The 14,471-nt window shown below is 37.4% G+C and overlaps 1 protein-coding gene and 3 pseudogenes across 1 annotated transcript; 2 read left to right on the top strand and 2 right to left on the bottom strand.

The window, feature by feature from the left end:
- The first annotated feature begins 3,302 nt into the window (after positions 1-3,302).
- Positions 3,303-5,324, top strand: LOC147428654 (uncharacterized). Its single transcript, XM_086496880.1, has 4 exons — positions 3,303-3,989; positions 4,099-4,279; positions 4,723-4,910; positions 5,196-5,324. The coding sequence occupies exons 1-4, from the start codon at positions 3,303-3,305 to the stop codon at positions 5,322-5,324; spliced, it is 1,185 nt and encodes a 394-aa protein (XP_086353006.1).
- A 115-nt stretch (positions 5,325-5,439) lies between these two features.
- LOC147428653 (uncharacterized) lies at positions 5,440-7,045 on the bottom strand (annotated as a pseudogene).
- A 2,105-nt stretch (positions 7,046-9,150) lies between these two features.
- LOC147428652 (uncharacterized) lies at positions 9,151-12,827 on the bottom strand (annotated as a pseudogene).
- Positions 12,828-13,098: 271 nt separating this feature from the next.
- Positions 13,099-14,302, top strand: LOC147428651 (uncharacterized; annotated as a pseudogene).
- The last annotated feature ends 169 nt before the right edge of the window (positions 14,303-14,471 follow it).

The following is a 14,471-nucleotide window of genomic DNA, read 5'->3' as shown; positions in this document are numbered from 1 at the left end:
CATCAATAGCTCGACTGAAGAGTTCATAGCTAACTGAGGTGACCAAGTGTGTGTGTGTGTGTGTGCGTGTGAAAATATATATTTGTGTAGTTGCAATAAATTGAATTTTTATCGTGTCAATTTCAACACAATTTCTTTGCCAAGTTCGAGCTCGCTGTTTGATAGGCCCAAAGGGCAAAGGCCTTTGTGTTAGGTACCCTATTTGGCTAATGAAAAATAGAATTTTATTTCTAAACTTGATTGAAAATGCTTTTTCTCGAAGTCACTGATTACATAGACAAGGTGTATGATTAATGGTATACAAGTCATATCTCTTGGAAAATGAAGATCATAAGAATAAAAGGAGAGGAGAATCTACAAAGATTCTTAAGTTCTTATTCTTCTTCTTATGTTCTCTCTCTCTCTCTCTCTCTCTCTCTCTCTCTCTCTCTCTCTCTCTCTCTCTCAATGCATGGAGGCACTCCACATGCCATGACTCACACACAATACTTTTTCTCAAATTTCGAAGAGTTGATAAATATTTTCTAAGCTTCATTGATTTTGTGTCCAGAGAGCAACACATCCATGTATATCCATAGAGTGATGGCTACACAAGTTCTTTACGTGGACCTATGCATGGCTCTCTCTCTCTCTCTCTCACTCTCTCTCACACACACACACACACACACACACACACACACACACACACACACACACACACACACACACACAAATGCATATGACAAGAGATAGAAAAGGCCTATGACAAAGCACAAGACATTAATATGGGAGAGGGGGGTGTCATGAAATTTATCGGTGAGCTTCATGGCTTCAGTGACAAAAAGGAAGGTTCAAGCTCTCTCTATTGCAAAAACTCTCTCTCTCTCTCTCTCTCCCCCCCTCCTAATGGAAATCTTCTAAGTGTTGACTTTTTGAAAAAGAGAAAATATTGATTTTTTTATTCTAAGTATGTTTCCTCAAGAAAAGAGACGTTCGACCAAAAAAGGAAACCGTAGATTGAATTCCAAAAAGAATTACAAAATAGCCAATATGCTCCAACAACCGGAGCCAAGGCATAAGAATTCCCAAGAAACCAATCGACTGCAACGAATTACAAGAACTATACGTCGCTTAATATGGGAGCCACCTGAAATGAATAGAAAGTCGTTAACTCCATCACCTGCTGATGACCACCAATGCCATTGCCAAAGTGGTTGCCAGATATGCAAGAGAACAGGATGTGAAGCAAGTCATAGATCCACCATCTGTCAATGCATCAACAAGCCACCCTAGGGGGCTACGCTCCAACTGATTGAGATCGCCCTCGATGTCGCAAGGTCTCCCTTCATCTGCCACCCAAAAGGAGGGGTGGAGCACAAACGAGCTAGCCGTCGATTCTCCTCCTAGGAGGAGGTAGGTGCAGCAATGCCTCCCAAGTTCCAAAAATGAGGACCAGTCAGGGAAGGGTGCAGGAGGAGGAGACACAACAACCCGGTCCCTCACCCCAAAGAGGCACACAACCCAACCCCTTCCTGCAATCCCTACATGCACCCCGCCGTGCTGAAGCGGCACCATGAGCCGCCTACTGATCAGTGGCCTCGTAGGCTATATGATGCAAAGCCAGAACGCTAAAAGGCTGCATCTCAAACTAGAGAAAACCTTATGCTATGAGTTTTCACTTTGAAACCTGAAGTGTAATCTTCTTTCCTTCTTACTCCTTCAAAAGCATGTGCACCTGAAATTTTCCAAAAAAAAAACCTTTTCTAAACTTTATGAGTTTCATATTTGGAGCCTTTTGGAGGACAAGACCTCCTTAGGGGTTGGTGAGGTGGCATTTAAACATTATGATTCCATAATATTTTTCCTTTTCAAGAGTAATTCACATGGAGTATTTCCCTTTTTAGAAAATTAGCTCAAATGGAGTATTTTCATTATGATGTTCACCTATAGTGTGATTATGATGTTTGCCATGATTATCTAAGAGGCTTTTGGTGCATACTACAATGTGAGTGTGCCACATTAACAAGGAAGGTAACGAGAAGAGTTTTTATTTGGTGAATATTGCAACATGATCATGCCGCATCAACAATCAAGTCAATGAAATGGTTACAAGAGGAGCAAGTGGAGATAGTAAGCAAGGGCTGGTTCATGTTGCTGGTTCTCTTGGTCTTGAGGCCAAAACAATTGCAGACATGAGTGAGAGAAAAGAAAAATAACAGGTGAGACTTGAGCGGTTTAAGGATAAGTCGGTACTTGGGTTGGAAAAGTTAAGTATTGACTTGGACGGTCTAAGAGAATGTCAATACTTAGGTTGAAAAACTAGTTGAGTCAAAGTGCATTAGGGGATTTTTGAGGTCTCTTTTGGGCCCTCTAAGAATATTAAGCTCAACTAAACACTTTAAATGAATTTTTTTAATAGAGAAAGATTTCGATAAAAAATGGAATCAGGTAAAGAAACATTTGTAAATCAAAATATATCTCAAGACGTGTATCTTTGTGAGAGTTTGTGCAAAACTAATAATGATCTATATCTTGTCATGATTGCTTCATGCTTCATGGCGATAAAAACAAATTTTATGTGGCAAAAGATAAAAATGGTGGCAAGTAAAAAGTTAAACATAAGCTTTTATAGCTATTTGGTTGCCAAACCTCATCTTCCTTCTTTATTCTTACAACAGAGAACTTTACTCAGTGTGTTTCATCTACTTCTCAACGCAAACATAAGTACAATCCTCATATTGAAATAGATGAAGAATACGAGCCTTTACAAAAAAGAAATAAAGCCCATAATCTAACATCTGATCAAAAACACCATTTGAGATGTTTGGGTGATCAAAATTTAGATTTATGGTGTGATGGGAGTATATATCCATTAGATCCTTGCACATTTTCAACTCCTAATTTTAGAAATCCTACATCTCTTTTACAATTTGCTAGAGATGGAGCAAAGGGTCTTTATGACTATTGTTGCCATTTGTTGAAGACATCAAAGCAAGTAATTGCTTTGAATCAGAGGTTGACAAAAGGAAATGCTATTTTGAATCAAAATCATCTCTTGAACAATCAAAAAGTCAATTCCTTGACTGAGACTATATCTGATTTAGAAAGAGATTTGAAAAAATCGCGTATTAAGAATACTCCTCTGGGCTTCAAACAAAGATGTCGAACAATTTCAAATATCGAAACGTTGAAAGTAGGGAGTGGTGGACTTAAAAGAAGAATTCAAGCCATAAAGTAAGTTATAATTCTCTTGCATTATTTCTTTTGCAATCTTGAATAAAATGTATGAAAAGTTTCTTTGTTTTTTTAAACTTTGTAGAGCTATGATGCATCCAGGAAAAGAGAATATTGATCTTGTCATGGAAAATAAATCATATTCATCTTTGATCTCACCATCTATTGCTCAAGAGCTTATTGAATCTTCCAAATTCAAGAAGGTAAAACAAAATGTTATCCATGAGTTCATTAATGAAGCACATGTGAGTACTTCAAACGTTCAAAAGGTCATTGATGATAGTGATATAAGTAGAATGGGTTACACACAGATTTTTAAAGAGGTGAAAAGTATACTCAAAGATAAGAAAATCTCTTCATCTAAATTACCTATCCCTGCTAGAATAAAAAAGTCAAGAAGAATGCTCAACTTAAAAGTTGCAGATTTTTTGGGTCCTCCCCTACACAATGCAGGAGACTTTTTTGCAAACAAGAGAGTGGTGCACTTCAACAAGTTCAACAATATATTTTTTGATTTGGAGAATCTTCAGCAGAAAATGTTCCATTTCTATCAAATAACTCCGGAGGAAGCTGGAAGAAAACTTATTTTTGTAATCAAGCTTGACGAATGTGAAAGGTTGAAGCACAAAAAGACTGAGCGAATGACAATCACACTCATAAAGCGAGCACTTACAAAACTGTTTTCTAGAAATACAAATGGTAGCCCGAACGATGAGAAAGAGAGAGATTTCAGTGTGCAGTCAGAAAATCATATATGGTGGCTTGGACTATTTGAGGTGAAATATTGAATACATTTTCTCTTAATTATGGCTTAGATTACTTCCAAATTTTCTTTTTGTATCACACATTTGAGGCCTAAGTGACCATGAATAATGATTATTGCAGGTTGACAAAGAAGATCATGATATTTTATATTGGGCATTTCATCAAACCCAAATACCAACAATTATTCAAAAACAAACCGAAGGAGAACTTTTGCATGTGAAGGATGTTGGTAGTTTTTCTGATGAATGGCACATGGTAGGTGATCTCAATACATTAAAATGCATGTATAACATCACGAAAGGTGCTCTTTGTTTATAATGTATGCAATTAGCAGATTATTTAAATCATCGAAGCCAATTACTGAAACCTACAAGGGATCTTCAAGATCCAAACTTGAAACCTGTTTTGAATATTCCACTATCACATGGACATATTTGTACATTACATGCATTGTGTAGAATTGTGGAGAAAGTAATTTACTTGCATATCCAATTTGCATGGAAGCTTAAACCTGAAAAGGCGTCAAAAGAAGGCATTCAAAAAATTGAAGAAGTACTTTCTCGCATAGGACTTCATGGAGGTCATGTCAAAATCATAAAATGCTCTAAGAGATCAACATCATCACATGAAGTTCCAACAAAACCATCAATTGGTGGTGTTAAAGCACGAGATTCCTATCAAACCATGATAAGGTTTCAACCTCCACAATTAGATTTAACATGTGGAAGATGTTACATAATGCAGTTAAAGATCATGCTGACACAGGTGAAGCTAGGAATTGTAAAGCAGAGGTATGGATATATTTGGATGAATTTTTTTGTATATTTGACAAGAAAACATGGACTCAAGAGGACAACTTGAGGCTTGCACTCCAAGCTTTTGGCAAGAGCATGCAAGAGGCTTGGTCATCTCAGAACATAACACGTTACATGGTATGTTTTTTATTTTTATTTTATTTTGATATAAACCCATAAACTACATGCCTGCCATAAACATTGATGCAATTTTTGTGTCTTAATCTGATGTACTACTCATTTACAAAATATTTTATACAATCATATTCCATGGTTTGCAACAACAAATGGATGTCTTGCAATATGGAGCACACAAGGAATGGAAAACTCACATTATCAAGCACGAGGAGCTTACTTTTTCCATATACAACATGATGGTGGAACCACTAGAGCCTATGAAGAGATTTTCTATTGGTTTTACAGAAGGATTTTTATTCAGAAACAAAGAAACAAGGTATTAAAAGAAATAATACAAGCAAAGGCAATCAAAAATATCTCAACAAATTCAAAGACGCCAACGTTGGAAGAATTCTAGCACGCAACAGAAGTTAGATTCATGGAGGTCCACTAGAACCAAAGATTGCAAAGTTTGGTCTCTTAATGATCAACTAATAGAAAAATAAAGAGTAAGCATATCCATGCGCTATATACTTTTATTTATTGGTTTCTACATAAGCTTTTTAAGTATTTTCACGTCTCCATCTTCTTCCAAAGCATCCTTTGATGTATTTTGTTGGTCTTGAAATCTTTCAAACTCACAATGTCGTAGCAAATGTCTTCTACCACCCGGTGTCAACCTTCTTGGATCTTTTTCTCCAATGGAAAGTGCATATCCTGTATATGTTAGATAATGTCCAGCTAAGGATCCTTGGAGACCATGAGCATACCCAAAAATATTGATTGTAGTATTCCTTTCAAGAAGAATGACTTCGTTGCTATTTGCAGGAACTTTATAGCCACCCAAATATCTTGACAATGTCTTCCAAGCAAAGATTGATATGTATGCATCCACATAATACTTTGAATGGAACATAAAAAGATATGGACTCGCTATTTTTCCTATATAAAACTTGAAAGCTACATCTCTACTAAGGTCAGGTGTCCTTGATCCTCCTGGTCTCTTCAAAAAGTCATCCTTGTGTGCTTGTACCTTCAAAACAAAAATAAAATTAAGATAGGACAAATAGCTTTGAAAAAAGCAACAAAATAGGTGAAAAATACTTACAATGATATTTTCATCATGTATTAGTTGTTTTTCTTTCCAAATGTTGATGGACCCCTCAATCTTCTCATGGTTCAGTGGCTCTTCTACAATTGGAACAGTATCTTGGAATGTACTTGACCCTGCATCGTTGTCTTTTTCATTTGGAAAGTGAGGGTCCTTAATAGTTTGTTTTGCTAAGAGTAACTCTTCTTCAGTAGGTTCAAAATATTCCAAAGCCTTATCAAAACATATTCTAAGAGCTATTCTTGAGTCAAAACATGTTTCAATTAGTTGTAATGTAGGTTCTTGCTCCACAAATTCTATATATTTCATTGGATCATCATTCAGTACCCACATTAAAATTCCATCTTTGAGCAAGAATAGCAAGTACTTCATATTCTCTGAGATTGAAAGCTCTTTGAACATCGATCAATAGGACACACTCACATTCATTGAGAGAAAAGGTCGGCAGAAGAGGTACAGGTAAGTGTTCCACATGCTTACTAAGGCTTTCATAGACCTTGGTATTTGATCTAACTATTGCAAGTTCAAGATTTTAAGATTCTTGTTCTTCTGATAACATATCAAGCTCTTCTTCAAATTCAACATCTTCATTACTCTCTTCAATGATAGGACTATTAGTCTCTTCCTCCTCTAACTCCCCTTCATCATCTCGAATAAAAAACAAGTACACTAAGAATCCCTCATTTCTCTTAAGGAGTCGACATTTATGCTTACACTTTGGACAACGAAAGAGAATGAGTTTGCTAGTCTCTGGAATTGCGGCATATTTTTTGTTTAGTCTCGAAGTTGCGGATGGAAATCTTTTATAAAATCTATTGCATGTACATATACTTCTCCAAGGTAGGTTATTTCTCTAGCCTTCACCAATCGGTCATAATCTAAAGCTTGATCCTCTAGGAAAGTTGAATGAAAGGATAATATCATCCAGAGGAGTATTAAACATTTTGTAGTAGAGATCATAATTATCAAGGGCTTTGCTATCATAGATTAGCTATATAAGCAAACTCTCTTGGTCTTCTATCTCTGTTACACAAGATCCAATAAAAGATTAAAATGTACAATTTCTTTTCCGTGTTAGCTATTTTTATAGAGCAAAGTTACCTATTTTGGTTTTCTTTTTCTGAGGCTCTTCTAAATCATCATAAATACTTGAGGAATTCTATTTGGTAATGTCATCTTGGTTTTTTTGCATAGTCATGGTCTGTATAAAAATAAAATAAAAGATTTATAGTTTTTTTTTTGCGTAGCCATGGTTTGTATCAAAAAAAAAAAAGCCAATACAAGAAGCTTAGAACCATATGAAGTTTTTGTTGTAACTCTAGAGAGTGACTCAAGCACAATGACATCTAGCACTACAAGAAGCATCAAATAGGACAAATCAAAACAAAATGAGGTACTTCACAGGGTCTTTACACCACTGAATAAAGAATGGATTAATTCAATATCAACTTTCCATCACCTTGAAAAAAAACTTTACAATCTTCTCTATACAATAGTAGTAATCCAAAAGACAATGTAACTCTATTATGCATAGTATTAACTCAATACACAACGTCCCCACTGACATCGTCACTACCTAATAGTGGCTATAGAACTAGGTATGCATATATGCTCCCATGTACCCACATCACACACAACTTCAACAATACCAAAGCAACAAGGGAAGCCGTTTGAGTCTAGACAATATTTGAAGGTCCACACATATAAATTAATACAAACATTTATGTACTATATTTTTTGCATAAATCTTGAGAGCACTTAGCCACAATGAATCCTAGCACTTAGTCACAGTGAATCCTTGCACTAAAACAAACATTAAACAAGAAAAATCAAAACAAACATAAGGTAGTTGATAAGGCACACACACTGTTGAAGCAAGAAAGAAATAGCACAATATCAATAAGCCGTAACTTGGACAAGAAACTTCATGATGTTACTATAAAACTAAAAGATATACTAAGACTAATCCAGGATAAGCTCAGCTTCATCCTTAGAGTAGCGTGAAAGGTATAAATTCATGGTAGTCTTCAACAATCAACTCTAAGGCGTGCATAACGTTCAAGAATACCATGTGACATCCCCACTAACGTTGCCATTGCCCAATAGTGGAAATAGAACTAGGTGTGCGCATATGCTTCCATGTACCCACAACACAAACACATAAGTATGTGTCTACCATTTTGAAAATTGAAACCTGCATGAGAATCTACTTAGATGCTTTCTCTTTCTCTCTCTCTCTCTCTCTCTCTCTCTCTCTCTCTCTCTCTCTCTCTCTCTACCGTTTTTTGACCTAGTAGACAACAATTCACTCTTTTGGTCATAACTCGCTCATTTGAACTCCGATTTAGGTGATCTATAGCCTCAATCGAAGAGCACAAATCCCTCTACGTATTGATGTAAAGACATAATTTTTGTGTGTAATGGAAGGCTTTGCTGTAACAGCATCTCATAACTAAAAAAACAGTCAAAACTTTTCGTTTTTGTTGCCGACTTGAAGGCAATGTCAGACAAAACTCGCAAGTGTGGAAAATCCACACTCGCCATGGAGAATGATGTAAAATCTCCAAGGAATTTGGATGCTAATCTAACCACATCTTCTACAACAACGGAAGCAATGATCATGGCTTACTTGATCTCATTACACAAAACCGTCAACAAGCAAGGTGAAGAGTTGCACGCACTTGCAATGGAGAATGGAACTTTTAAGCGTTCTCATTGTGGAGAATGAGCACCTCAAGAAGATTCTTAAAATGCAAACAACACTCTTGATGCATCTTGAGAACGAAGTTCAAGAATGTAAACGCTCTCTTGTTGACATGAATGTATTGAAAGAGTGCTTGAGTAAAGTTGAGAGTGATCATGTATTGAAAGAGGAAATCTAGATACAATACGACATGATGTATGTGAGATGAGAAATGCATCCAAATCATGGGTTGATATATGTAAGGATAATGTGATTTCTACATCTCCTATCATGCAAGCCGTTGTCCAAGCAAAGAATGTGGACACTCAAAAATTGCACGAACGAAAAAAACACTCAAAGAACATCGTCATTCATGGAATCAAGGAGGAAAGCATGGAAACACCCCAATCTCTTGCGGTTGCTATTGAATTCTCCACTTAATTGCAATCTAGACAACAAAGATGAAATTAATTGTAAACTTGCTCATCCCTAGAAACATTAAATTTAAGCCAAGGAGCCTGCATGGAGCTAGTGGAGCTAGTGGAGCTCATACTGGGCTGCTTGAGCTCCAAGGCAAGCTCATAATTAGTTCTGACACTCTTCAATAAAGTCAAGTTGGTTGTGACTGAGCTCTTTGACATCAATGCATCTCCATCCAGAACAAGCTGATCATCATGAGATTTTTCATCATCTTCATGCACTTGTTTCCTGGTCGATTGGAAGGGCACTGCAAAGAGCTTCGATGGGATTTTTTCGCTGCCATCGACAACATCTTTAGCACCATTACTGGTCTCAAGTGCCTTGTCACTAGATGTAGCTGATATGGAGAGTGTGCTTGTTGGTGGAGCAATACTACAACTTGTCACATTAAACACTGCAGAATTGGAGGTTCCCAACTCCAGAGTGCTGTAGGTGTTTTGCAGCATGGCAAGGTTAGGTTGGCCCTCCCGCCATAGCTGAAAACTGTGGAGCATGCGTTGATACTGGAATTGCAAAGGGTATTTATTGCACTACTTGTACTAACCAATGCTCTTCCATTCTCCCGTACACAAGTCTGTCTAAATGTAGGGGATTCCATGTTAGACTTCATAGCACTCATACAAGGTGAGGGATAAGCAAGGCTTCTCTAAGAGCTAGGTATGAGAAAGATAGACACCTGCGAGGATAGTTGGCTTGCTTGCCCGTGCACAAGTTTGTCTAGATGTAGGGGATTCCATGTTAGACTTCACAACACTCATACAAGGTGAGGGATAAGCAAGGATTCTTTAAGAGCTAGGCATGTGAAAGATAGACGCCTGCGAGGATAGTTGGCTTGCTTGCCCGTGACTAGGACCACATAACACTCGAGAACCTTGACCTTGTGCCTATAGATTCTGGTGCTGGACATACATGATGATTTTTTTTCATGTGTGTCAGCTGAAAGAATAGTATTATCACAACGTAAGCGCTCATTCTCATCGGAGAGCGATAGCATCGCTCCGCCCCCACCCATGCTACTTGTGTGTGTCATGTTGCTATGAGCTGCTGTTGCTGTCTACCCGCATGGTGCACAGCTACGAGCACCACACTCCCGCGAAGAAGCCATGGGTGAGGAAAGAGGTGATCACTTATATACTATGGATTATTGTTGCATTATCAAATCCTTTGTATAATTTATGGGAGAAGAACGGCTATTCTGTGCGATTTTCCACATGTGAATCTCACAGAGAAGATGCTTTTTTCCCTTGTGGAAGAACTCATTGGTGAATTCCTAGTGGTCAGGGATAATATTGTTAAAGCCCTGCACATAAGACAAAATGGCACCTTCTTCTCAAAGAAGCGCTTGAAGATCAATTAGCAAATTCAGTTGGCCGACACTAGCAAGAAGCAACTAGCCTTTCTATGCCAACACCTAGCTAGCACAGGTGACTATGAAAATGAGAGAAAATGAGCTTTTACTTCATATTTCAAAACTCAAGACATGTTATCAGTAGATTTACAGACTCTTCATTTAAATGAGTACCCACTATCTTATTTCAACCAATCAGCATTTTTTGCCTATCAAAAAATGCTTGAAAATACAACTCAATCTTTTTTTATATTTTAGTCAGCAAAAAGAGAAGGCATCTCTATAGCCTTTGCCCTTTGGGCAGGACACACACACACACACACACACACACACACACACACACACACACACACACACACACACACACACACACACACACACACACACACACACACACACACACACACACACACACACACACACACACACACACACACAAAGAGACAGAGAGAGAGAGACCATGAAAGAATCGGCTTTAAAAGGCAAAGACCATAACGATAGAGAAAAGAAGGCAATTTTTGATGTGCACAGATAGGCTTTTGCAAGGCTAACATGTAGGAAACCTCTATGAAGTGGTTGCTGTTGCGGAATCCCCTCTAGCTCAATTGTGATGCTGCCCGATGTGGCGACACTTCTAATATAAAAGATATGATTTTTTTTCATATTTTCCCACCATTTTCTACACCATTGTTTGCCTCTCTTCATCCTTGGACGCACATGGTTTGGCTTGGCTTGGCTTGATGCACCGTACGATAGACAGAAAAAATCTCTTACTCCGTCTATCTTTCTCTCACATATACATACGACCTAGTAGCCCTTTCCTTTAAAATGTATAGGGTAATCTGCTTTGGAGCAAAACAGGTTGTTAGTCTAGGGATGTTTGTGCCTAGCGAGGCTTGTCTTGTTTTTTGAGGGGCAATCAATGTTTGCTTATTGGCACTATTCTATGGGCTTGTAGTGGTATTTTGACAGAGATTCAAAATCTTATTCCTTTATTGACATCATATATACCATTACAAAGGTACTTCTTAGACACAAGAAATCCCAGTTAAGCTTCTTTCATGGAAACACTTGTGCTCTCTATGCAATCTCAAACTGTACCACCCAAACATTACATAGAGCATTATCTTGGATGAGAGAGAGAGAGAGAGAGAGAGAGAGAGAGAGAGAGAGAGAGAGAGAGAGAGAGAGAGAGAGAGAGAGAGAGAGAGAGAGAGAGAGAGAGAGAGAGAGAGAGAGAGAGACCCTATTCTTAAACCTTGCCTATTGCGAGACCTAAAAATCGAGAGGATTTTAGGAATTCTCTTTTCTCTTTCGATTTTGGCAAGCTTCAAGAGTTTCAAGAAATAAACATCGAGAGAGAGGGGAGGTTTAAGAAGACTAGGAGGGGAGGAACAGCTTAAAAAATTTGAACTATACCTATTATGCCAAAAAGGCATTTTGAATCATGGAAAAATTGGGTTTTTGCATAATAGGTACATTTACTCGGGAAGCGTAGTGTGTGTGGGGGGGGGGGGGGGGGGGGGCGGGATTCAAAAGAAACTTTCTCAACAACTTGAACTATACCCATTGTGCCAAAAAGACATTTCAAAAAATTAGAGAATTGAGTTTTTTCCACAATAGGTACATTCCAAATTTGAGGAAAGGGGAAGTGCCAAGAGGGGGGGGGGGGGGGGGGTAAGGTATTTCAAATAAAAACTTTTCTTAAAACATTGAAATGTACCAATTATGCCGAAAAGGCTTTTCAAATCTTAACAAATTCAAGTTTTTTGCACAATAAGTGCATCTACTATGGAGCAAAATATGGGGAGAGGGCGGGGTTAAAACATACCTATTATGCCCAAAAAGAAGTTTCAATCTTAAAGGACTAATGCTTTTTGCACGATAGGTACATTCCGGCTTGAAAAACATCATAAAAACTATATCAACAAAACAATTTTTTTGCTTGATTATTTCTTTTGGTTTTTTGTTTGTAGACAAATTCATGGCTAGATCAAAGCAAACTTCAAAGAGAATGGATCAACGAAAAGACAATATTCAATCATCTGCAGAGACTTTGATTAGAGCTCAACAAAGACGTGTTTCACAAAGCATAAGTGTACTTAGCAAGATTAGAAAGGAGCAAGATAAAGTAACCTTTTGTATTCCAAAAGCTCCATTTGCTTGAGTTAAGCAAATTAGTGACAAATGTAAAGAGGGATTGAGATGGGGACATATAGCTTTAGCGTGTGTTCAAGGAGCTTGTGAAGACTACCTGATAGAGTATTTAAATGACACACATATTCTTGCTGCTCATGCACATAGACTTACTGTCATGTGGAAAGATTTTAGTAGTCTCTCAATGCTTAGATCAAAGTTTGAAAACTTTCGGCATGAACCAATCTTTGTAGATAAAAAAATGAGAGATATTCTATTGGTTCCTCCAGCAAGGCTACCTAAAGATAGAGTGAAGATTCAGGATATAACACATGATAAGGACACTAGATTAAATCAAGAGGAATTGGAAAATTTCAAAAGAATGGAAGAAGATAAATTGAAACAACAAACCTTAGCTCAACAATTAATGATCCTTCATCGAGAGAACCTTATGATCAAAAGATTAGAAGGTTTGGGAGAGAATGTCAAAGTGGTTGTGGCGGACCAAGGACATCTAGAAGGCTATACTTTAACAAATGAAGAAAGTGAAATGTTGAATAGTAGAGATGTAGATCTATTGGATACTTTTGTTCAGTTCACTGCAAGGTAATTTCTTTTCTCGAAGTAGCTAGATTTCAGTTGCTACGTATTTGATGGATGTACATCTAATGGTTAGAATTGTTTTGCAGTATTATAAAGTCTGAACTTGATGAACAATTTCATCTAGCGGTTTTATTTTAGATTGTGCAATTTCTCAAATCCTCAATGCAAGGAAGGCTCCAAAAGAACTCCTTCCATGGTTTACATATTGTCTAGATACAGTGAGATTGGTCATAGTTCCTTATTGCTCAAGGTAAGTTACAAATATATTCCATTGAGCTAATATCTCACAAAATGAATTTTGTTATTCTTATCTACATAGGAGACATTTGAGCCTTACAATTATAGACATCCAAGAGAAATACACACTCTACTTCAACTCTCTTCGAAAACCTATCCACCCCGAAATAAAAAAGTAAGGTATTTGTTTTTGTGAAAATCGATATTTTAAGAGTGCTAACTTTTTTCCCCAGTCATGTGAACCTTGTAATTGCTGCAATTGAGTCTTTCCACCAAGGAGGTATGTTTCTCAAAGAAACAACACATAGAAGTATCCGTGTAAGAAATACTCAACATATCATGAATTACAATGTTATTTTGAGCATAAGATCAGTTTGTGTTTTTAGTCTGAGAAACTATAAACATTGTAGACACCTACACAAGAAGATAGCCACAAGTGTGGTTGGTACCTATTGTATAGTACGTAAGCACTTCTGAGCCATTTATACGGTCATGAAGATGAAACAAAAAAGTAAGAACTACAACTTTAAATTGAAAAAGACAAATTCATTTTCTTTTGCTAATGGAGCCGTTTAACTTCATTGTAGATACCAATGCAAGATTACACGGAGCTTGATTTGCTCCAGTTTAGAATGGATATGATCGAGGATATAGTAGATAGAATCTCAATAAGAAGCTGGAAAAAAGAAAAGAACTTTTCCAAAGTTGAAGAGCCTAAAGGCCCATGCGAGACCTCTGACGAAGACAAGGAGGAAGAGCTTAGTTGGAAAAGGCGTACCAAAAAAAAAGAAGCACCATCGAAGAGGCTGATTTGAATTTGGAGGATGTTCCAGATCTTCGACAAGATGGATTGGAAGACATTGATTGGGAGATATTAGATCCTCAAACCAGTGACTTCGCTTTACCAAGATCCCAACGTTAGAATGATTCAGTCTCCACAATTTTGAAGATCTCTAAAATAGAAGATCAAAGTGAAGAAAAGAA

Source organism: Adiantum capillus-veneris, chromosome 23, assembly GCF_014529385.1.
Source record: "Adiantum capillus-veneris isolate H3 chromosome 23, ASM1452938v2, whole genome shotgun sequence".
Lineage (NCBI taxonomy): Eukaryota > Viridiplantae > Streptophyta > Polypodiopsida > Polypodiales > Pteridaceae > Adiantum > Adiantum capillus-veneris.
Note: the sequence above shows the minus strand (reverse complement) of the source record. Positions and strands in the feature narration are given on the sequence as shown.